The sequence below is a fragment of the Muntiacus reevesi genome, chromosome 18, assembly GCF_963930625.1.
Source record: "Muntiacus reevesi chromosome 18, mMunRee1.1, whole genome shotgun sequence".
In the NCBI taxonomy this organism is placed as follows: Eukaryota; Metazoa; Chordata; class Mammalia; order Artiodactyla; family Cervidae; genus Muntiacus; species Muntiacus reevesi.
This window is the reverse complement of record NC_089266.1, coordinates 11,207,869-11,233,455: the sequence shown is the minus strand read 5'-3', so window position 1 is coordinate 11,233,455 and position 25,587 is coordinate 11,207,869. Positions and strand designations below refer to the sequence as shown.

The following is a 25,587-nucleotide window of genomic DNA, read 5'->3' as shown; positions in this document are numbered from 1 at the left end:
GAGGCTGTCACCTGCCCTCCCCACACAGGCGACTTGGCCCACACTGGCAGATTGAACCGTGTGCTGCTGGGGAGGTGACAGGTCGCCCTTTTGCAGGATGAATGGGTGCAGTGACTCAGGCTGCAGGGGACTTCCCAATGCATCAGTCTGTCGCCAAGGGCAATTCAGAGACTAGAGGGCTGTGTGATTAATTGTCAGGCTGCATTAATCACCAGCTCTGCAGTAATGATTTCAGTTGGGGGTGGGCAGGTGGGCAGAGGCTGGTCAGCAAGAAAGCACAGCCCACACGGCCAAGTCTCAAAAGTTTTATAAAAGGGCAATCACAGTTTGTGTGGAGCCTGAAATCAAGGCTGGATTGATTGGCCCAGAAAGCACCAGCTCAGGCACCGTTCTTGCCCAGTACTCCTGGGCATGTTCTTTGCACTTGGCAGTGACCCGGGTTCCAAGGTCAGGGACAGGCTGGACCTCAGCAGCACTGATCCAGGGAGGTTTGATCCGTCCTTGTTTCATGGGGCGGCAGCTAGTGGATGTGACTGACACATGGTTAGGAACTGGCCTACTTCTTGGTGCACACGTCAGTTCATTTATGCAGTCAGCAAACACTCACTGGGCCTCTGGTAGAAAGGCTGCATTGTGAGTCCTTGTCCTCAAAGAACTGGAAGTCTAGCAGAGAAGGTAGAAGGTGCAAAGAGCTAACCCAAAGGCAGCGACTCAAACTGGGATCAAAGAGGAAGCCGGGAGGGATGGCTGGGGAGGGAGGGCACTCTGCCTCCAGTGGGAAGTGAGGGTGCCGTGAGCAGAGGTGTACACACACGAAGGCAGTAACAGCAAAGACAGTCCAGTGTGCAAGAGCTCCTGTGCAGGGGAGGCGGCCCTTGGGGTGGGCTTCTTCAGAAACACTGTTCAGTCTTGCCACCCCTGAGTCTGGCACCAGGCAGGGGACCTTGTATGATGGGGCTCAGTGTGACCCTGAGGGATGGTGGTTTTAGGGCCTGGCAGGGATGATATTATTACTAGATCTATGCTATAGAAATATATCAGACGGTTAAAACGAGTCCTAGGAATCGCAGCTGTGTTCTGGGTAATGGGGTGCAGCCCAGCAGCAGGGCCCCTCCAGCATGGAGGCAGCTCATTAGGCCTTGACCAAAATCAGTCCAGAGCAGAGCTGAAGGCCCCAGGGCCGGTGGGTGGGTGCATAGGAACTGACCATCTCTCTGATAGGCTTGAGCAGGTGGAGAATTGAATGGCGAGGCTGTTAGCTGACATTGTCTCTATCAGTTAATACAATTAGACAAGAGAAAGAGACTAAAGACATAAAAATTTTAAAGGTAGAAGCGAAGCCATTAGAGTTTGCAAATGATATGATTATGTGCCTAGAAAACCCAATGCAATAAATTAAATGGGACTAATAAGAGAACTTAGTGAGGTTAAAGACTTTAATACACAGAAGTCAAAAGAAACAACCAGTTAGAAGATAAATGCAAGGAAAAAAGATAGATGCACCCCCATTTATAAAAGAATCCTAAAACTGGAAATAAACTTGACCTGAAACATGAAAACCCTCTGTGAAGAAAACTTTAAGCATTCCTGGGAATTCCCTGGCAGTTCAGTGGTTAGGGCACCAAGCTTCCACTGCAGAAGGCATGGGTTTGATCACTAGTCAGAAAACTAAGATTCTGCATGCCACGAGGAGCAGCCAAAAAAAAAGTCCTGAAGAACACAAGAATCAACTTGAACAAGTGAAAGCATCCCTGTTCACTTACAGAAAGATTCATCATCATAAATATATCAGTGTTCCTGAATTAATTTAAACTTTAATATAATCCTTCCAAAATCACCAGCAGGCTTTTTTGTCTGAAACTAGACATTTTATAAACGTCCTATGGAGAAGTAAATAGAAATAGCCAGGGAAATATGTGTAGGAATTAATCCTACATATTCTCAAAATTAACTCTGAAGGCACAGTCATAAAGAGCATTGTGGTGCTTGGATTATGGACAAACTAGCCTCCTTAATATATAAAGAGCTCCTTGAAGTCAAGAAAAACACTAGCAATCTAATGGTCAGTGGACACAAACCAACAGTTCACAGAAAGCAGAATACAAATGGCCTTTATATTTATGAAAATGCTCAATCTTTTTCCTAATAAGTACACAGTAAGACTACACTGAAATACCACTTTTCACTTCTCAGATTGGCAAAAATTCAAATATTTTACAATGTGCTCTGTTGTGAAAATATAGAATGGTAGTATCTGTCAAAATTAGAAATGCATTTACCCTTTGATCTAGCAATGTCGTGTTTGGGAGCACAATTTAACAGGTATGAAATAGCATGTAGAAGTTTATTCATGGCAATAGTGTGTTTAATCACAAGGGACTGGTTCAGATCACAGGTCCCAGCACCACAGGAGACTGGGTATGTGAGCAGTGCTCCTCTGCAGTGGGATGTTGTGCATTAGCTGTGAAGATGCACGAGGCTGTCTGTGAGCCCAAATGGCAAGACCTCCTAGGTGAGGAAATGCAAGAGGCAGACCCCAGGTGGAGGAGGTCGTGTGCTTAAGGAGAGCGCAGTTTGGTCTGTATATTCATATTTACTTATGTTTAGTCAAGAGACTATATAAGAAACTAGTAAGGCAATTAAGCATAATGGTGGAAGAGTGGTTTTTTAAGCTTACATTTAATTTAATATTTATTTTCATTTTGACCCAGGTGTCACATTTTCTATGTTAATATGATACACTGACTCCCTGTACCCCTTACAAGGACAGGAGATGGAAAAAAGCTTCTAATTCTATACCTTTCTATGGCATATTGATTTTTGAGCCTTTAAATACACATGGACCACAGCCTTGTCTAACTCAATGAAACTGTGAGCCATGCCGTATAGGGCCACCCAAGACTGACAGGTCATGGTGGAGAGTTCTGACAAAATGTGGTCCACTGGAGAAGGGAATGGCAAACCACTTTAGTATTCTTGCTGTGAGAACCCCATTAACAGTATGAAAAGGCAAAAAGATACGACAGTGAAAGATGAACTCTCTAGGTCAGTAGGTGCCCAATATGCTACTGGAGATCAGTGGAGAAATAACTCCAGAAAGAATGAAGGGATGGAGCCAAAGCAAAAACAACACCCAGTTGTGGATGTGACTGGTGACAGAGGTAAAGTTCAATCCTGTAAAGAGCAATATTGCATAGGAACATGGAATGTTAGGTCTGTGAATCAAGGTAAATTGGAGTGGTCAAACAGGAGAAGGCATGAGTGAACATCGACATTTTAGGAATCACTGAACTAAAATGGAATGGAATGGGTGAATTTAACTCAGATGACCATTATATTTACTACTGAGAGCCAGAATCCCTTAGAAGAAATGGAGTAACCCTCATAGTCAACTAAAAGAGTCTGAAATGCAGTACTTGGATGCAGTCTCAAAAACGACAGAATGATCTCTGTTCATTTCCAAGGCAAACCATTCAATATCACATTAATCTAAGTCTATGCCCCAACCAAAAGCTGAAGTTGAACCGTTCTATGAAGACCTACAAGACCTTCTAGAGCGAACACCCAAAAAAGATGTCCTTTTCATTATAGGGGACTGGAATGCAAAAGTAGGAAGTCAAGAGATAGCGGGAGTAACAGGCAAATTTGGCCTTGGAGTATGGAATGAAGCAGGGCAAAGGCTAATAGACTTTTGCCAGGAGTACAGAATGAAGCAGGGTAAAGGCTAATAGACTTTTGCCAGGAGTACAGAATGAAGCAGGGCAAAGGCGAATAGACTTTTGTCAAGAGAACACACTGGTCATACCAAGTACCCTCTTCCATCAACACAAGAGAAGACTCTACACATGGATCTCACCAGATGATCAACACCGAAATCAGACTGGTTATATTCTTTGCAGCTGAAGATGGAGAAGCTCTATACAGTCAGCAAAAACAAGACCAGGAGATGACTGTGGCTCAGATCATGAACTCCTTATTGCCAAATTCAGACTTGAAGAAAGTAGGGAAAACCACTACACTATTCAGGTATGACTTAAAATCAAATCCCTTACGATTATACAGTGGAAGTGACAAACAGATTCAAGGGGTTAGATCTGATAGACAAAGTGCCTGAAGAACATGGACAGAGCTTCGTGACATTATACAGGAGGGAGTGATCAAGACCATCACCAAGAAAAAGAAATGCAAAAAGGCAAAATGGTTGTCTGAGGAGGCCTTACAAATAGCTGAGAAAAGAAGAGAAGCTAAAGGCAAAGAAGAAAAGGAAAGTGATACCCATCTGAATGCAGAGTTCCAAAGAATAGCAAGGAAAGATAAGAAAGCCTTCCTCAGTGATCAATGAAAAGAAATAGAGGGGAAAAAAAGAAATAGAGGAAAACAATAGGGTGGGAAAGACTAGAGATCTCTTCACGAAAATTAGAGATACCAAGCGAACATTTCATGCAAAGATGGGCACAATAAAGGACAGAAACAGTATGGACCTAACAGAAGCAGAAGATATCAAGAAGAGGTGGCAACAGTACATGGAAGAACTATACAAAAAAGATCTTCATGACCCAGATAACCACGATAGGTGTGATCACTCACCTAGAGTCAGACATCCTGGAATGCGAAGTCAAATGGGCCTTAGAAAGCATCACTACGAACAAAGCTAGTGCAGGAGATGGAATTCCAGTTGAGCTACTTCAAATCCTAAAAGAAGATGCTTTGGAAGTGCTGCTACTCAATATGCCAGCAAATTTGGAAAACTCAGCAGTGGCCACAGGACAGGAAAAGGTCAGTTTTCATTCCAGTCCCAAAGAAAGGCAATGCCAACGAATGTTCAAACTACCGCACAGTTGCACTTATCTCACATGCTAGCAAAGTAATGCTCAAAGTTCTCCAAGCCACGCTTCAACAGTACGTGAATTGTAAACTTCCAGATGTTCAAACTGGATTCAGAAAAGACAGAGGAACCAGAGATCAAATTGCCAACATCCGTTGAAACATAGAAAAAACAAGAGTTTCAGAAAAACATCTATTTCTGCTTTATTGACTATGCCAAAGCCTTTGACTGCGTGGATCACAACAAACTGTGGAAAATTCTTCAAGAGATGGGAATACCAGACCACCTTACCTGCCTCCTGAGAAATCTGTATGCAGGTCAAGAAGCAACAGTTACAACTGGACATGGACAATGGACTGGTTCCAAATTGGAAAAGGAATACGTCAAGACTGTATATTGTCACCTTGCTCATTTAACTTATATGCAGAGTACATCATGTGAAATGCCAGGTTGGATGAAGCACAAGCTGAAATCAAGGTTGCCGGGAGAAATATCAATAACCTCAGATATGCAGAAGACACCATCCTTCTGGCAGTAAGAGAAGAGGAACTAAAGAGCCTAGTGATAAAAGTAAAATAAGAGAGTAAAATAGCTGGTTTAAAACTCAACATTCAAAAAACTAAGATTATGGTATCTGGTCCCATCATTTCATGGCAAACAGATGGGGAAACAATGGAGACAGTGAGAGACTTTATTTTGGGGGGCTCCAAAATCACTGCAGATGGTGACTGCAGCCATGAAATTAAAAGACGCTTGCTCCTTGGAAGAAAAGCTACGACCAACCTAGACAGCATATTAAAAAGCTGAGACATTACTTTGCCAACAAAGTCTGTCTAGTCAAAACTATTAATTTTTCCAGTAGTCGTGTATGGATGTAAGAGTTGGACCATAAAGAAAGCTGAGAGCTGAAGAACTGATGCTTTTGAACTATGGTGTTGGAGAAGACTCTTGAGAGTCCCTTGTACTGCAAGGAGATCCAACCAGTTGATCCTAAAGGAAATCAACTCTGAATATTCATTGGAAGGACTGATGCTGAAGCTCCAATACTTTGGGCACCTGATGTGAAGAACTGACTCATTGGAAAAGAGCCTGATGCTGGGAAAGACTGAAGGCAGGAGAAGAAGGGGACAACAGAGGATGAGATGGTTGAATGGCATCATTGACTTGATGGACATGAGTTTGAGCAAGCTCTGGGAGTTGGTGACGGACAGGAAAGCCTGGCGTGTTGCAGCCCATGGGATCACAAAGAATTGGACACAACTGAGCAACTGAACTGAACTGAGTGACGTGAGTCATCTTTGGATGGAGGAAGAAGCTAATCCACCTCACTTTTTCAACTGTGAGCCGGAAGTGGGGAGATGGAAACAAGAAGGGATACAGGTACAGGAAGAGAGGCTATGAACGTCAGTGAGCTGGGATGACATCACCGCAGTGCGAACAGTACAAGTTTTGAGACTGGGAAGGAGAACTAGCACAGATGTTGGGTGGGGGGAGGGAATGGTTACAGAAATAAAACTGTGCTAATCCCTGATCTGCTTTTTACTCACACAACATGTTTCTTCTTGGGACCAGGAGAGCTGGTACATACAGTGAAGCTCTTTGTGTCCCCAAATCTGGATTTCCTTCATCTATACTGACATACAAGGTTTTTCCAAATTCAGTGACATTGTGTCCTTGGAGTCCCCTGGTGGCACTATAAATAAAAATTTATTAGCTGTAACTAGGGAAGGTCTGCCTGAATTATATATTAACTGTGTCTATAAGAAAAACCTCACTTAACTGGAATCTAGTTTACAGAAATCTTTTATTGTCTCCCTTCTGTTGATCTTGTTAATGAGCAGAAAGACATGATAACAAATCCTTTGTTGGCCAAGTGATGTCTCTGCATGATGTATAATCTTTTTAAAATATATTGCTGACTCTGATTTGCTAAATTTTGATTTACAATTTTTGCGTTTGTCTTCCCCAAGGATATTGATCTGTAGTTTTCTTAATCTGGTTTTTGGTATAAAGGCAAGGCAAATCTCATAGGATGATATGGGAAGATGCTTCTTTGCCATCCATATATTTCTTCATTAACGACTGGGTAGAATTCAACAATGAAACCATCTGAACCTGGAGCTTTCATTGCAGGAAAGTTTTAAATCACAAATCGAAGTTTAAAACTAGATACAGTGCTATTCAGATTATCTGCCTTCTTAAGGAAGCAGCTTGTGTCATTCAAGGAGTTCATTTCATCAAAGTGATCAAAAACTGTGGCATCAAGTTGTTTATAAATTCCTTCACTATACCTTCAACATCTCCAGAACCTGTGATGCCATGTCTCTCATTCCTGATTTGGCGTTTTATGTCTTTTTTCTGTTCGCTTCTCAGTCTGAGTAGTTATTGATCTGCTCAAAGAATCTAGCCTTCAGTTAAGTGGATTTTCTCTACTACTTTTCTGTTCTCTTTTGCATTGATCTCTGCAGTGATTGTTTTAAAAATTAATCAATTTGTTTATTTTTGGCTGTGCTGGGTCTTCATTGCTGCACTCAGACTTTCTCTAGTTGCAGCGAGCAGGGGCTACTCTTCGTTGCAGTATGAGGGCTTCTCACCGTGGTGGCTTCTCTTGGTGCAGAGCAAGAGCTCTAGAGCATGGGCTCAGTAGTTGTGGCACGTGGGTTTAACTGTTCTGTGGCATGTGGGATCTCCCCAGACCAGGGATCAAATCTGTGTCCCCTGCATTGGCAGGCGGGTTCTTAACCACTGGACCACCAGGGAAGTCCCCATAGTGATCTTTACTATTTCCTTTCTCCTACCTACTTTGGGTTTAATCTGCTTTTCTTTCACTAATATCAGGCCCTTTGACCTTTTTTTTTTTTTTTTTTTAACTGATTCCTTTGACCATTTTTAAGTTAGGGTTTTTTTGAGTTGTAAGAGGTCCTTATATTTGACCCCTTAACAGATAGGTGAGTTGCAAATATTTTCTCCCATTCTAAAGGTGGTTTCTTTTCATTTTGTTGACTGTTTACTTTGTTATGCAAAAGATTTTAGTTTGATGCAGCCCATTTATTTTATACATAATACTTATAATTAGAAATAAATATGATTTAACATATCTATGTGGCTTATAAGTTTATTTATATAACATTTATACTTTAATATTATATATTTTATTTTATATATTTATATTGCTTCTTAAAATTTTGTTTTATAATTAAAATATTTTAATAATTTATTTATTATGACAGAGGATGAGATGGTTGGATGGCATTGGATGGCATCACCGACTCGATGGACATCAGTTTGAGCAAGCTCTGGAAGTTGGTGATGGACAGGGAAGCCTGGCGTGCTGCAGTCCATGGGGTCACAAAAAGTTGGACATGACTAAGCGACTGAATTGAACTGAACCAAATCATTTATTTAAAAGTACACAAGTCTCCAATGTCCCTGATTTTCTTATTATCTATTTTGATTTTGCATTTGATTCCACTATGGTTGTAGAATACACTGTGTAAGATTCCAGTTCTTTTAAATGTGTCCTGGTTTGTTCTATGACACAGGACGAGGTCCATCATGGTGTACATCCCCAGGACGAGGAAAGAACGAGTGGTCTGCAGTCATATGAAGCGCTGTCCAGCTGGTTGGATGGCCCTGTTCAAGTGTTTGAGAGAACGTCCTTGGTTCCACTTCTACTTGTTCTGTCATTTACTGAAAAGAGAATGCTGGATTCTCCAGGTGTAATCATGGATTATTTACTGCTACCCCACAGTTCCACCAGTTTTCATTTTAAGTGTTCTGAAATACTGTTATTAGGTGAATAAACATTTAGACTGTACTGTTCTCATGATGGGTGAACTCCTTTAGCATTAGCAAACAACTCTGTGTTCCTGGTAATATTCTATGCCCTGAAACCTACTTTGACATATTAATAGGGGCATTCTCGCCTTCTTTGCTTAGTGGTAACACATGTTTTTGCTTTTAATCTATTTGCATCTTATATTGAAAGTACATTTCTTTTAAGAGCATATAATTTTTTAAAAAATCCAATTTGACAGTCTCTGCCCTATAATTGGGTATTTAGACTATTTATATTGTGATTATTTATATATATATGGTTACGCTTAAATCTATTGTCTTGTTAACATTTTTGGTATTTATCTCATCCATTCTTTGTTTTCTTTCCCTCCTTTTCTTTTTTCTTTCATGTTACTTGTATATATTTATGATTTCATTTTATGTCCTTTTTGGCTAATTGGCTATAGTAACTTTAGTGATAACTTCAAGGCTTATGGACTACATTTTATCACAGTTCACCTTCAGATGATATTTTATCACTTCAAAGAAGTATGAGAACCTAAGAACAATATTTCCTCAATTTCTCTCCTCCCAACCTTTTTGCTATTGTTAGCATACATTTGGGTTTTATGTATGTTACAGGCTCCATAGTACACTGTTATTATTTTTTCATTAAACAGTCAATTATCTTTTAAAGAGATTTTAAAAGCAAGGATAAGAAAAAAAACACCCACACATTTATCTGTGGAGCACTCTCTGGTGCTCTGAACTCCTTCGTGTCCATGAATGTTTCCTCCTGGTATTATTTTCCTTCTGCTCGAATAGCTTTCTCTAACATTTCCTGTACTGTGGATCTACTAGTGACGAATTCTTTCAGTTTTACATGTCTTTAAAAGTCCTTATTTTGCCTCCATTTTTACAATATTATTTTCAGTGGGTCAGAATTCTACATTCAGTTTTTCTTCCATGATGTTAAAGATGCAGTCCCATTGTTTTCCTGCTGTCATAGTTTCTGACAAGTGATCCACTATCATCCTTAGCTTCTCTGTTTCCTTTCTTATCGACTGCTTTTGAATTTTAAATTTGTTGTTTTTTAAGCAATTTGATTATCAGGGGCCTTGGTGTAGTTTTCATGTTTCTTGTATTTGGAGTTTGTTGGGTTTCCTGGATCTGCAGGTTTATAGTTTTCATCAAATTTGAAAATTTCTTAGCCATTATTTCTTCAAATTTTTTTTCTGCCAGCCCCTTGTAGGGGCTCCCAGTATACATAGAGTTAGTCACCTGCAGTTGTCCCACAACTCAAGGATACGCCTTTAGTTTTATAAAAGGTTTTCTCACTGTGCTTCATCTTGGAGAGTTTTTATTACTATGCCTTTAAGTTCACTAATTTTTCTTCTGCAAAGTTTAATTGGTTGTTATCCCATACTTTTCATGTCACATATCAGAGTTTTCATTTCTAAAAGTTTGAGCTGGGTCCTTTTAATATCTTCCATGTCTCAGTGGAGCTTTTTTATGTGGAACAGACTTCTAATGATTTAACGTCCTTGTCTGCTAATTCGAACACCTGTGAGAGTTCAGAAAAAGTTTCGGTAGGCCAATTTTTCCCCCTCTCATTTTGGATGATATTTTCCTGCTTCTTCATACATCTGGTAATTTTTGATGGTAGCAGTGAGTGTAGAGTAACATGTTGTATGGGTAATTTGGGAAGAGACCCTCTGGGGCTTCCCGATGGCTCAGGGGTAAAGAATCTGCCTGCAATGCAGAAGACACAGGAGATACAGGTTTGACCCCTGGGAAGATCCCCTGGAGGAGGAAATGGCAACTCACTTCAGTATTCTTGCCTGAAAAAAATCCCAAACCCCAGAGGAGTCTGGTGGGCTACAGATCACAGGGTCGCAATGGACACACTACGCATACACCTCTGGGACCCAATTCCTTGGAGATGATCGGGGCACTGAGACCACAAAGGGCTCTCCTAATGTCCAGAGACATGCCTACATTTAAGTGCCCCCACAGGGTACACTCCCTGCTTCAGCCAAATGGCACATGGTCCTTCTGAGCCTGTAACTCTTTCTAGAATTTCCCTCCTTCCTTCTTCCCAGACTGAGCCTACTTTCTCTAAGGCTGAGGTAATTCCTGCTTCCTGAATCCTTTAGGAGCCCCTCACACAATGGGATGTAGTGTGTGCTCAACATTTGCCTGTGGGGTTAGAGGAGGCCCCAGACTCACCCCTCAGCTGGGAATGCAGTCAGAGTGGCGCTCATACCTTCACAACTCTTGGGGAAGAGCCCTGAGGGTGGGGGGCTCCCCAGCACAGGGACAGCTGAGAGCGCTGGGGTGCTGGGACGCCTCACCTGTGCCTCTGTGCAGGTTCCTTCACCCCAAGGAGCCACTCCAGGAGCTCTGAGATTTGTGGGAGGCACACAGCATGTGAGTACTCAGAGGCCAGATGCCAGCTGGGGAAGGGAGAAGCAAATTCCCAGAAACACATGGAACTTTACTCTCTCAGAAACTCAGACCAGGGTAATCATGAAAAGGAAGGATAAAGTAAACGACGCTCAGTCTCAACTGGAAATGTTAAAAACGTTTCCTAGTGGGATGACTGCCTTTAAATAAACAGGTGCAACAAGCTGGTTAAGGCGCTAAGCCATAGGATGGTCCCAGCACCTGCAGGCATTTACAAGAACACTGCAGGCTAGGGCATTTCCAGCTGGGCCCGGAAACAGCTCCTCAAGCATTATTAAACATGTAATTCCTCCAGCATCAAGCAGACATGAACGTAGGCTCCGAGACAGCCTTACAGTACTGCAGCATCTGTGCTGTCGACGAGCCCTCCCATGTTCGGCTCCAGAGACAACCAGGCCCCTGGAGACAAATGTGACCAAGAGGCAGTTTCAAAGCAGATCCCTTGTTCTGAAATAAGATGACCAACTGTAAATTCCATGAGAACTCAGCAGCAAAGTGCAGTTCTGAAGGGTCATCTACTTTCACATGAAGAAAAAAGATTAAAAGCAGAAATAGCCACTCTGAAGACTAAAAATAAAGACACTCTCTATTTCCAGGTGCTAAAAGCTACTAAAATACTGATGAGTACAAGAAATGCAGTTGACTGAACATGTTCTGGAGCACTGGTGGTCCTGAGGAGCAGGTTCAGGTGGCCAACCACCACCTTCATGGGCTGGGGTGGAAGGGGGGATCTTTTCTGTCCCTCTCCCCACACTGGGCTTCATGTCCTGGTAGTCTCACCCTTTGTTGCATCCAGAACCTTTGCACATGGTCCCTAATGGCAAGAACAGTGCCAGTGAACTTCTCAACATGGGATACAGATGACAAAGGTATTGAAGTGGGAGAGAAACAAGGTTCTGAAATAACTTCCCCAGAAAAGCCCTTTTTTTTACATGGTAGCTTGGCTCTTCAGTTAAATTTGATGAAGGGCAAAGTAGAAATGACCAAAAGGTACAGTTTCCTGGGCCCCAAGGCCAGGCTTTCAGATCGGCAACAAAAGGCTTTAGTGTAGCAGAGGCAGGCTGGGTAGAAATGAGGTTTTATCGCTACTCCCTTCCTGCTAAAATTTCTAAAACTGCTTTACACACTGTGGTCCTGATCTCTGCAACCATACTGCAGGAAGCGTTATTACCACAACTTTACAGAGACGCATGGATGGCTGGGGGAGGGGAAAATGGCTGGCTTAAGAAATCGATGGCTGCATCCCAGTGGTCCCGTGAATGCTCCCTGCACTGCACCCCACCCCAGGCACCACTGTCACATGACCAGCCCTCCCACCACATGGCTTCAAACTCGAGAACCCACCTGGCCCTCCTGTCACCTTGGCATCCCTACCCCGGCCCTCTTGCCCACTGGTTCTCACCTACGTGGCCACCCCCATTCCCTCTGGATGTGAATTCATGTAGCAGCCGGGTCTGTGGCCCCCTCCCACCTGGGTTAATGTTATAATCTCCGTTACACTGAAGCACACAAATGCAGCCCTGCCCATAAGATTTCCCCTTTTTTTGAAACGTCACCCTCGTAATAAGGAGGTGTGTGTATTCACAGCAGAGGTTTGGTCCCCAGTGGAGAGTGTTGAGAGCAGGGACAGCTGAGCCCTGTAATACCTTTGGCCTTCAGCACAGTTCTGAGTACAAGGCCCTGCCAAGGACTTCAGCAGTGGACATGTGATTGCGGGCCTGCAGGTGTGAGGACAGGGGTGGGAAGGTGCTTACTGGGAGTAGAGCTGGAGACATGGGCTGGGCAGTCACGGCTGAGAAGTGACTAGCACTATGGCCCGAGCCTTACAGGTGACAGCTGGGGCCTCCATGGGACTGTTGCTAGGATCAGGGCAGGGGATGGAAAAGCATCAACTGGTTGAGGAGACCAGTCAGCAGGGAATCAGGCAGGGTCACTCACTGGCTGGAGGGGTGGTCATGATCGGGAAGGGGCAGCACACAGAGATGACAGGTGAGCCGAGGGCCAGTGTGACAGACCATGACTGGGGCCAGGGGAAGCAATGTCTTTCCTGGGAGGGAGGGAGGCCATGGAAGGCATGAGGCCAGGAGGAGAGAGCATGGACAGCAGTGCCAGGCCCCCCGACCTGCTCTCAGCAGCTCTCCTGTGATGGTGGGGGGGTGGAGAGAGACATTACTCACACTGTCCACGGCGAGGATCTTGGCCCAGATGAAGACAAGGAGAGGCCGCAGCTCCCTGGCTGAGCTCTGGAGCAGCTTCAGCACGTAGGGGAAGATGCCCACAGACAGCGCCTGTGAGAGAGAGCATGTGAGCCCCACTCTGGAGGGAGCAAAGCACATGGCGTCCTCAGCACGGACAGAGCTGTGAGGGGCAGGGCTGTCCTCCCCGACCTCCAGTTCTTCTCCTGGAAGCGACCCAGGCCTGCCTGCTTGGGCTGCACTAGTACACGCAGACCACAGGGTAAGAGACACGCCAGGCCTCTACCCGAGTCTACCCACGACGATTCACACACGGACTCCCTGCTGGCTCCTGGGAGTGGAAGTGGGCCAGCGAGGAGTGCTCGTGTAGGCTTCCTAACTTTTAGGTTTTCCCTCTTCTCCTTGCTGAACTATCAATTATCACTCTTGGTTGACAGTATATAATGAAACAACTTACATACATCAGTGGAGGTAAAACAACATGCTGAGCTCTCATGTGCCCATCGCCCAGCTTCAACGCTGTCAAACCAAAGGGTGCGGTATCCTGGCTGGCCCCGCCCACTGTCCTCTCCTGAATGTTCTGAAGCCCCCCTTAGGTATCACACGGCGTCATTTGTAAACACTTAGTGTTTCTCTCTAAAAAATAAAGTCTCTTTTATTAAAATATGACCACATACCATTACCACACCTAGAAAATGAACAGTTATAATTATGCTTTAATAATATAAATCATTAAGTTCATGTAAACTTTCTGTTTCATGAATATTAATTTTTCAAATTCCAACTTTCATTTCCAAACAGAGCCCCATAAGGTCCACACTCTGCAGCTGGTGGTGGGTCTCCTGAATCCCCTTTTATCTCTAGGTCCCTCTTGATCTCTTTCCCTGGTGATCTGTATAGTGAAAAACTGGGTCAGTTTTGACTCTTTTTCCAGTATTTTGTTTCTACTTCTCTGTAGAATGAATGATAGGAAAGTGTTTCACAGTTCTGCCTAAAACCAGAGTGAAAGGATGGTGAGTGAGGCTTCACAGGCTGCTTCTAGGAGAACAGGCACCACGTGTGGCCAGTACCCAGCTCAGAGGCTGCCAGCTTCCTGGTGTGACAGGGGTGAGCCCCTCCCTAGAGTGTTCTTAAAGGACACCTTCTGTCCCACAAAGGTGATGCCTAACAGCAGACGGGAAAGGGCCCCCGACAACATGACAAGGACGGTGCAAAGAGAGGTCCATGGGGGCCCTGCGGGTTTAATGGCCACCCCCACAGTCATGCTTGGCTGTATGGTCAAGGACCCTTGATTCCTCAGTTGGTGCCCCCTCCACTCTTCCCCTGCTGAGGCAGGAAGCACGCACCAGACTCACTGCCCAGGGACCCAGGTCCAGAAATCTTCCCAGCAAGTCCAGGGCTCTCAGCCGGTGTACTTGGCTCAGCAGCACCTGGAAGGGAGAAGAGGCAGCGTCACTGCAAGGTGCCCCCCGTGACCCTGGATGAGCATCCCAGGTAACTGTTTGCCCGGGTCAGCGGGTGCCCCTTTCTCTATGGTTCACACTTTGCATAGGCTGGGAACACTCCATTTCTTCACTAACAGGTAAATGACATGCGCACTGCAGGAATTATTAGAACAGACACTTTCTAATGGTGTTTAAGAAAATACTCACTGATGACACTGGTCTATTCACTTCTAGGTGCTGTTCTCTAGGTATAATGTCCCCTGTTTGTTCTAAATTCAATGATACTATTGTATTTCTCATCTCCTTGATGAGTAAATGATACACTGTCAGTCTTACTCCACAACCCTAGATATGTTTGATCATATCACTGCCAGAGGCAGTACAGAAGTACATTTCTGTAAATGTGCATAATTCATTTAAACAATCTCCCCATTGCTAGATTTTTAAATTATTAATACATTTTTGTTATTGTAAAAATGCTATGATAAAAACACTAACAGGTACATCTCTGCACATTTACATGGTTTCCTCCCCTCCTTCCTCCTAGAATAAACCTGAGAAGTAAAATTAGAGGGTCAGAGCACCCACACTTACATCACCAGATTGCCCTCCAGCTGAACAAACTTGCCCACTTGCCCACCTGCCAAGGCTCAGCTGGTTACCAGGCAGCAGGACATATTTGCTCTGGCACTCACAGGTTACGCAGGCTTGAGCACATAACTTCTCGGAACTTTAATTTCCTAATTCATAACACAAGACTCAACCATGAGGGATTTATTAAATATCAAATTAAAAGCTCCCAGGAAAATATTAGCCCATGTTACACTATTTGCCAACATGACAGTTAATAATAAAAGGTTCTTTTAATTTGAATTTCCTTGATTACAAGTGAGGCTGAATATTTCTTCATAGGTTAATTGGCTATTTCTCTAGTAAACCAGCCGGCATGTCCTTATTTTCCTACTTAAATGTTTGACTTTTTCCTTTTCATATGAAAGGATTCTTTTTAAATGAAAAAGAGCAAGCTCTGCCACATGTTTTTCTTTTTTCCTGTGGTATATCAAAGTTTTAAGCTTTAATGGAGTCATTTATATTGACTTCTCTCATGGTATTAACATGGGGATTATGTGGTCAGAGTCCTGTGATGCAGAGCCCTTCTGCCCACTGCTGTTCCCAGCCATCAGGTATGGGGCACCCACTGTGGTCCCAGCCATCCAAAGTGGGTATGGGGTACCTAGTGTGTACGGACACGGTGCTGGGGGTGACTGGGAACAGCAGGAGCCCTCCTGTCACAGCAGGAGCCGAGACAGACATTCTGCATCCACACCACAATAACCACTGTGATGGTGAACAGATGACCAGGGACAGCCACTCCCTACTCGGGATCTGAAGGCTTTCCCTCCCAGTGGGCGAAGCGTGGGGTTCCTGGGCTTCAGGCAGAGGGGCTGGCGAAGCGGGGTGTCTGAGGGAAAGCAGGGTGTCTGAGGGGAAGTGGGGTGTCTGAGGAAGTCAGGCGTGCAGGCTGACAGGGAGGCTCCAGAGTCAGCTGAACCTGCAGACCAAGCTAAAGGCTTCAGCTTTTCTTCAGAAGAGCAGCAGAGGGGCCCGTCCAACGTGCTCGCTGTGGGCAACAGGCTGGCAGGAGGCTGACTGGAAGGGTGGGATGGGTGGATTTGACCACGGCAAGACTGATGGGGAGAAACCGATTCCAAGACAGCCAGCAGGCATGACCCAGAGCCTGCTGGTGGAGGGGGAAGGTGGGTGAGGGAAAGGAGCTGCTGGAAGATAAGGTTTGGAATGCGGCAAGAGAAAAGGCAGGATAGGACAGGCCGGTCAGCCTGGGGCAGTCTGCCAAGGGGGAAGCTGGGTGGAGCAACTGGTGAGGGATGGGACAGGAAGCAAGAGAGGGGACAGGAGGTTTTAACCACGTACCTGCTGGGGGTGGCGGGCAGGATCAGCAGCAGGACACAGGAAGCAAACCCTCTGGCTGCAGGGATGTGGCCAGTGGTGGAGGGACTGAACAGGGGGTGAGGAAATGGTGCCACCAGAGCAGTGGTTTGAGAGGCACCCCTCTGAGGGCCAAACACAGGCATGTGGGGAAGAGGCTGAGGGTGCAGGAGGGTCAGCAGATGGGGGACAGAGGAGGTAGCGAGAGAGGCTGGAGGGAGTGGAAAGAGGGGAGGGGTTCCCGGCAGCAAAAGGCTCCCGAGGAGGGGTTCCTGATAGGGAGGCTGGGGAGCTTCCCCACATGGGTGCGTGGCCTGTGGCTGCAGGGGAACCGAGAGCAGGCGTGTCCGCCCGGCAGGCAGCCCAGGGGTCAGGGAGGTGGAGGTGGCTGGGTTCAGCTACTGAAATGTTGTCTCCCACTGGTTTGGAGCCTGTTTCCAAGTCACTCTTTGGAGGCAGATGCTTAAGTGGTTCGTTTTTTGTTTGGAGAAGATTCTCTGATAAAGAAGCTGGTGGGAGAGGTTATGTGGGGACTGCTCACAGGGGCCTATCTGAACGGGACCTGATCCCTCTGCATGTTTAACTCGTGGGTTATCATATGCTACCACGGCAGAAAGGCAGGTGTGGAGGGCAAGGTTAGATGGTGGGAAGGTGTGGGATTTGGAGTCAAGCTGATCTGACTCTCTTACTTCCTGACAGTGTGGCTTAAACCACTACCTTTGGACACTTCAGTTTCATCATCGAGAAGAATGGAGATGATAACATGTAATTTCCAGAATTAAATGAGATGCAGCCTGTCTGGTGTGATGATTGTTACTGTTTCTGTGATGTTATAGAGTGATGATTGTTACATTCAGCACAGGATGGCTCCACCTCTCAGAAGAGATTTGACTGACTGTTTGTTTGTTTGTTTATTACTGTGCTGGGTGGCTTATGGGACCTTAGTTCCCCGACCAGAGACTGAACATGGGCTTTGGCAGTGAAAGTGCCAAGTACCAACCCTTGGAGCACCAGGGCATTCCCTATTTTGTTTTTTTAAGAAAGTGGAACCGCCGGCGGTTCAAGTTTCTAGGGCAAGCAGAACCTTTCATTATTAGGTTTGTGAAAGGAGGTGTAATTCATCAAAAATCAAAGACATCAAACACATCTAGCACTTGTAAAGATTCTGTTTTCTGATTCCCTTTGTTATTTAAAACACTGTCAACTTGAATAAAGCTCTGGATTTTCAAGTAAATAGCAGAGCAATTTGCAGTGGAAGAAATGGCAACGTGGGCCAAGAAACCTAACCCATGGGTAGTTTGTATTGCTTATTTCTCATGTGCACTAACTAGCAGTAAAAGCTCTCCATTACAACGTCTTATTTACAGATGGCAAAAGTAAAATGGAAATCGTCACCATCACTACTGCAACTCCATCTCTTCCGACTCTGCTGTCCACATTGATGAAACACACATTAAAGCACCAATAGACAGCTCACTTGTCTCAGAGACTCAAAGACCGTCAGCAATGCAGGATTTTGTGCTGTGGGCATTGATGTTTTGTTGGAAAATAAACAGCATCAATAACGAGCCCTGGGGAAAATGTCAGGTACTGGCTTTTCTTTCTTTTTTTTTTTTTCAGGTACTGGCTTTTCTAAACGTTACCCCTTCCTTCCAATTCCTTGTGCTGATTTACATTTTAAAACAAAATTGAGGGCCAATATAAATTAAAATTACTTTAAAAAAAAAAAAAACTGGCTTTTGTTTGTTTGTATTTGCACTTAAAAAAAGAAATTCCTGTTTCAATGTGCTTCAGGCCCTGGGGAAATTACAGAGATAAATGTTGGAGAACTAAATTAGTTACCAGGATTTCTTTCTGTCTGTGGTAATCCAAACTAAAGATTAGCGGTGGTGACACTGAAACTAAAACAGAGCTGATAGGGCAACTACTTTTCATGCACCTTGCACTCAAAAGGCACACTCAGGCTTCTGGGCTGAGACACTGGCTCAAGCCGCTTCTGAAAATCCAGATTCTCAAGCTCTAGTTCTGGCCTGGTGCATCCGGGAATCTGATGATCAGAGATCCTGATCATTACCCAATGACCCTACATTACTCAATGTAGGTAATATGTGTAGTAATAACAGTCCACTTACTATCCTGCTGCCATCCAATAATAATGCTGTACTTTCAGACCAAAAATTCTCTTTGTAGATGATGCCATGAAAGCCAACAGGGTTTCCTAATGAAATGCCCATACTGACTTTGTGGAAAGGTCCTAACACGGAATCTTGTAAAATTCCTCTCTTTCCTCTCTTTTCCACAACACTGATTCTTCCTACTCTAACTTGGGCTTGTTTGTATACGGGCCACCAAGGGAGGGCAGACAGTAATGTGGAGTCCAGGCAGGGCTGTCAGACCATGAGACCACAGGGCCAGGCCTTGCGGTGCTGCATGGCTCAAGAATCTTCCTTCCCATCCTTGATTTATATTTTTAAAAGGTGAAAAAGGACGTCAGGGCTGGTCAGGAAAAGTGTAGATTCATGCTTACATCTACACAAGGGGCTGTAAATCTGCTGCCCTAGGGGACAGTTCATTTTACTCCAATGGTCCTCAGTGAATGCCTCTGAATTTTCGGGTGGACAAAATGCTTGCTGGTGGTGGAAAAAGTAGCAGGGATTGGAAAAGCTGTAATGTCTCTGTATTAAAATTCTCTCTCAGAATGTTGAAATAAGTACATACATGTACAGGATGTGCTGACAGTATTTCAAATCATTAGGGAAATACCAAAATTACCTAATAAATGTTGGGATGACTAAATAATTATCTGGAGGAAAGGTGGATTAAAAACAAATAAAATAAAATTCTCTTTCTTTTCAGCAACATTTCTGAATTGCCAAGGTTCTGGGGATAAGTGATAGATGATGGGGCCTGAGTTCTGGCAAAATAACTGAATTAAAGAGAAAGAAGCGGATACCACGGGCTGCCCCAAATGAAGCAAGGGCTCCTTTGCACTGTGTTGGGTTTTCTTGTTAAGTAAAGATTCCTGCACTGATCCAGGCGGGGCATAGCCCAGACAGAACCCCCAGAATGATGAGGAAACTATGACTTAAGTTTGATGGAAGACTGCACAGAAGATGCCCCTTTTCTTTCAGTTATTCCCTCATTTTGGTATTAGCAAGTTGGGTCTTCTCTTTTCCTGGGGGAATGTGGGTTGTAAATGGGACATTAAAGAAAAAGTCAACAGGGGGCCGTTTACAACAAGGTTGTTTGCCTGGCTGTTTGCAAAGTGCTGGGCAGTATGTCCCTGCTTGGAAAGGTTTTATTCATCCCATTATTGAAATAATAGAAAGGTCAGTGGAGACTGGCCACAGTCTCCTCTTATGAAAATTTGGGGGACCCTAGTTGCTAGGGAGCTCAGCACACCCAATCAGCCACCGCCATTCCAAAGCCTTGCCTGTTGGCCTTCCACTTGATGAGAATTCGTGGGCACCTGCCAAATAGACAGTGTTCTTTGTTGTGTTGTTGTTGTTGCTTTTTTTGGTTTTGTTTTGAAAATCTGTTGATAGCTCACCCTGCAAACTCAGGATAGTCTTAAACTAATCTAGAAGCACACATGAGGAATACCAATAATTTCTGCATTCTTTTCATAATGTCAGAAAAGCAGCAGCCATAATACATGAAAAACACCAAAATATCTCCAGGAAAGGATCCTGGCCAACAGCCTGTCCCAGCTGATTATCAAGCCACGAGGACAGGCTGTGTGTTGGCATTTCACAACTGCACACTCTGCTCTCACTGCTTGCTGTCTGGGTCCTGCACACAGTCCTGAGTCCACTGAGATGTCAGTTCTGTCACAGGCAGACAACTTTCCCAGGCTGCCATGCAGTAGGCACAGAGTGGGAGAGCAGACCATGTGGGGAGGGGGCCCGCCACACTCCACGTGGGCCAGAGATCAGCTCAGAACACACGCCTGGCCCATTGAAGACAGACAGTGCTCCTGTGTGATGTGGTCAGTGGCCTGGTGAGAAAGTGGAGCCCTCCTGGGGTAGGGGGGAGGAGGGGCCAGGCCTTCTCCTCAGGCAGGTGGACAATTAGGCAAAGCAACCTAAGCAACTTTCTGGAGGAGGAGGTGATGGTCCTCCCAGTCAGCTCTCAGATTTTAAGACCCTGCTTCCTAACTGGGTGAGGATGTAAATGCCCACCCCTTTCTGCTGCTGGCCCTGCCCCTCCCACAATTGCCCACAGTTCTTACCCAAGGTTCAAGTGCCCCATCCCCACTGTACACAACTTTTTCCAGGACCTAAAGTGAATTATCAGGCCTTGGTGTCTATACTGACAGTGGTTTTAAATCTCATTTGACACTATCTCAGAGTAAAACAGCCTTGCTTACATCACAGCCTGGTCCCTGCACCTGCCCCATAAATATACATTACCTGAAACAAAAGTTCTGTGAAAACTCCTACCTGTGATGAACTTTGGTATTTTGCCATCTCAGTAACCCAAAACTTAGCTGAGTGAGACCCACAGAATTGACCTCCCAAACCATTCGTGGGGCACCAACTGCCGCGAGAACAGTGACACAAGCCACGTGGTGACTGCACTTGACAGCCCACAGCACCCTCGGGCCAGCCCCCCAGAAACGACCAACCCACAGGTGCTAATGGCCTGCGTGTGTAATCTGCTCAGGCTCTCCCCTTTTCTCTGCGGCTGATGTGCATCTCACATCCTTCCAAAGAGAAGGGGTGCTGACACCAGGCTCTCCCCTTTTCTCTGCGGCTGATGTGCATCTCACATCCTTCCAAAGAGAAGGGGTGCTGACACCACGAACAGTTCTGGAACAGAGCGCACTGACAGCAGCTCTGGGGGCAGAAGAGAGAGCAGCTGACAATCCCGAAGTGTTTAATTGAGGGAGGGGGCAGTGATTTCGCCAGGGGAGCCACGGAGGAGCAAGGACTCCTCAGCTACAAAGCATGGGGGCGGTCACACACTCCGCCCCGATAAGCCAGTCCCCTCGCGGGGAGGCTACGGGGTTCTCTGGCTCCCTCCCTGGGACAATCTGGTTCACCTGCAGACACTCACCTGTAAGACAATAGGAAGCTGCTCAGGCGGGTTCCTGTTCTCCACGCCCATCGTGAGCCACACCTGGAAGGCGGTCAGCTGCTCAGCAAAGAAGGGGCTGTGCTGTGGGACAAGCAAGGTGGGTTAGTCAGAGACACCCTTCTTCACCTGGCTCTGCCTACACATACCCCCCATCATCAACTCAGTCATGTGTCTTTGAGAGGCCCCAACTCTGCTCTGCTACCACCTAGGCGAAAGCCCGCAGGGCCAGGCCATGGCAGAGCAGGTGGTGAGATGTGGTCAGGCTGGCATGTTTTATACAGCAGAGTCAGACTGGGTGTGGGTAAGAGAAGGGTTGTGGTTAGGTTAACGCTGGGACTCAGGACTAAACAGGCTTCCTTGGTGGCTCAGTTGGTAAAGAATTCCCCTGCAGTACAGGAGACCTGAGTTCTCCTGGGTGGGGAAGCTCCCCTGGAGAAGGAAATGGCAACCCACTCCAGTACTCTTGCCTGGGAAATCCCATGGACAGAGAAGCCTGGTGGGCTACAGTCCATGGAGTCGCAAGAGTTAGAGACAACTTAGTGATGAAATCACCACCACCATGGATCTAAACACCAGAAAATGTGGTGCCATGACCTGAGGTGACTTGATGACTAAACCACCACCACCACAGGTCTAACCACCAGGAAATGGGGTCCTGTGACCTGAAGTGGGAAGACTGGAAGCAGCATGTTTTGGAGAAGCACGTGGGAAACTCAATTTGGATGCATTGTGTTTAAGGTGCCTCCTGGACACCAGAGTGAGACATCGGGGGGGGGGGGTGGTGGGAAGGGAGGGGGAGAATGGCCTACACGGGCTTGCAGAGGACATGGGTCTGGGTTGGAGAGACAGATCCATTTATAATGTGATAAAGAGTGGGGACCCCGGGCTGAGCCCTGGAGCAACCCAAGAGCAAGAGGCCAAGGAGGTGGAGACACTAGGGCAAGGCCTGCAGAGTGAGCAGGAGCAGGCAGCAGCCAGGATACCAGGGAAGAGAGATTTATCGGAAGGTTGTGGTTGGCACCGTCATGTTATGATGTGGAGGGTCAGGCAGGACCAACGTCCAGGACTGACCATGACATGAGGGCCCTGGAGACTGACTACTAAGAATGTTATGGGGGCCGTGGTAGTGGGCAGAAGCACAACTGGACTAGGTTCAAACAGAAGGGAAGATGATTTAGAGACTCAAGAATAGTTCTTTGCAGGAATCTGGCTGCAAAGGGGAAGGGATCGGATAGGATCATGTGACCAGGCATTTCTTTCTAAAGGTGGGAGAAAAGGGCATATTTGTAAGAGGGGGAATTGCTGATAGAGGAGGAGGTGCTGGCAAGAGCCCTGGCGGGTAGGCACCAGGGAGCAGGAGCCCTCCAGAAGCCGGAAACAGGACACAGATAGGCGGGGATGCAGGGATGAAATGGGCGTGGAGGGACTGAGAGGCTCCCTCTATCGCTCCTGTCTCTCAGCGAGGTGGGAAAGGGAGCAGGTGCCATGGACAGAGGGCAGAGAGGGGACAGGAAGGAATGAAGGAGACACATCTGGGCAGCTGCTAGGCAGCATTTAAGGCCCCTGGAGGGCAGTGGCAAAAGCAGGTTACAGTGGACTTCCCCACCCTAACAGCGGGGGTGCAGAGGGTGGCTTGTCCTCTCAAAAGTCCTGCAGAGGGGACGACTTATAGGGGACGACTTTGGTGGTGATGACAGGGACTAGGGAAACCTCAGATTAGAGGCTCAGGTAGGAGGGGGCCTAAGCCATCGGAAGGGGGTCTGGGGACCAAGAAGCCAAGTGGTAGGACTGCTGGGTTTTCTGTATTACATGGTCATCCCCACTTAATATGCAGCTCTGTTGTCTGTGAGACCCAAACAGAATTTCAAATCTCTGCCTCCCACCCACTCCTCTCTGCCCACACTGTTCCCCAGGGGGAGAGGAAGGGTGGATGGGAAGGCAGGGATGTGGGTTGTGACCCCAGGTTCTGGCACATGTGGACACATGCTCGTAGAGGACTCCAAGTGGTGGGCTGGGTTCAGTGAGGCTGTGAGCCAGACCGGGGCGCTCCTGCCATGCCCTCTGCAGAGGGGCCTGGGGCTCAGAGCCGTGGTGCCCCTCGTAAAGAAGTCAGTGTTGTGTGAGAATCGGGCAGAGAAATTTCACACTCAGGAATTCATGTTCTTGCGAAGTCAGGGTACATGAAGTTACTCAAATTTGGAGGGCAACCTGGGGATTGGAATGGAGCCCCCAAAGTGATATTCCTGTTAAGTGTGAGTTATTCACAGATTGGTTTAAAAACAATAGTCCTGTGAAGTGCTCCCTCCCCAGCTGTACCAAGTGAGGGGGACCTTCAGTCTGGAAAGGGAAGTTGGGAAACTCAGGTAATTCCACCTTTCCTCCTTTCCTTCACTTTGGTTTTACCTTGTGGATACAAACATGCGGTTCACTGCTGCAAAAGCCGCTCTGTCCCCAAAGACAGACAAACACTCCTGATCTTTTCACCTAAAGCTGACAAAGAGGGAAAAGCCCTTCTCATTGAAGGGTGCTGTGAGGTTTGTCGTGCTTTTTAAAGCTGCGGAGATGGTGACAAATCAACTCACTCCCTAGCATAAGCGTGGCTCAGCATTTTAAGTAACACTTCACAGAACAGCTCGAGAGCTGCCCTGTGAGTGTCTGAGATGATTCACAGAGCTATTGTTTTGGGCCAAATCTTCAAGACCACCTCCCAGTGTATCAGAGCTACCATGTAGATTCTTGAGGGGAAGACGCAGAGCCTGGGATGAGTGTTCTGGAGCAGCACTCACAGCTCGTGGGTGGAGGCTCTGAGTCATATGACCACGTGGCCTGGGCCTCGGGGGGATGATTCTGACACAGGTGGTCAACCCATGTGTTAGATGGGTTGGAAGGGGTCTGAAAACAGGTGCCGGGCGTGATGGACTGAGAGCAGAAAGGCCATCTCTGGGCGCAAGGAGCCTCACCTGACCCCGAGGGCCAGTCCACCCTGTCTTGTGCTGTCACCCTGGGGAGGGAAGATAATTACTTCATATCAACACACTCCTGCTCTTCTCATCAGCCGACCCTAGTCCAAACACACTGATGCTGGCTGTCTCATAGTAAGTAAGATTTCTTAAACGGGTACAAGCCCTAACCATGAAAGAAAAACATTGGTAAGCTGGGTATGGTAAAACAAGAACCTTCTGTTCACCAAGTAAAAACATCAAACAAGTGAAAATGAAATCTACAGAATGAAAAAAGGTATTCATAATGTGTGTCGGGCCTCCCTGGTGGCTTAGTTGGTAAAGAATCTGCCTGCAGGAGACAAAAGAGACATGGATTTGACCCCTGGGTCAGGAATATCCCCTAGAGAAGGAAATGGCAACCCATCCCAGTGTTCTTGCCTGGAGAATTCCATGGACAGAGGAGCCTGGCAGGCTACAATCCGCGGAGTTGCAAGAGTCTGACTGAGAAACTAAACTACCCCTAGCATTCACAATGTGCAACAAAGGATTTGTATTCAGCGTATAAAGAGAACCACTACAAATTGGTAAGAAACATAATGCAAAAGAAAAATGACCAAAAGTCTTGAACAGGCAACTTATAAAAGAGGATATTCAAATAGCCAATAAAAATATGAAACAGGGCTCAATACTATTAACTAGGGAAATGCAAGATAAAATCTCAATGAAACACCATTACACATGGAACCAGAAAAGCCAAAAGGAAAAAAAAAAAAAGGTGGAAAACATCACATGTTGACAAGGACATGAAACAAACTCTCATATATCATGGAAAGGACTGAAAATTGACTCACAACCACTTTGGAAAACTATTCAGCAGTTTTCCTACTGAAACTAAAAATATGCACAACTGG

General features: G+C 45.9%; 1 protein-coding gene across 2 annotated transcripts in view; it reads right to left on the bottom strand.

The window, feature by feature from the left end:
• Nucleotides 1–25,587, bottom strand: part of RPTOR (regulatory associated protein of MTOR complex 1) — a 314,337-nt gene that overhangs the window by 63,539 nt on the left and 225,211 nt on the right. For both annotated transcript variants that reach the window (XM_065909607.1, XM_065909608.1), the window contains exons 11-13: nt 21,714–21,815; nt 14,610–14,693; nt 13,246–13,356 (exon numbers count right to left, since the gene is read on the bottom strand). In XM_065909607.1, the coding sequence (XP_065765679.1) occupies nt 13,246–13,356; nt 14,610–14,693; nt 21,714–21,815 (297 nt within the window). The remainder of the gene's footprint in view (nt 1–13,245; nt 13,357–14,609; nt 14,694–21,713; nt 21,816–25,587) is intronic.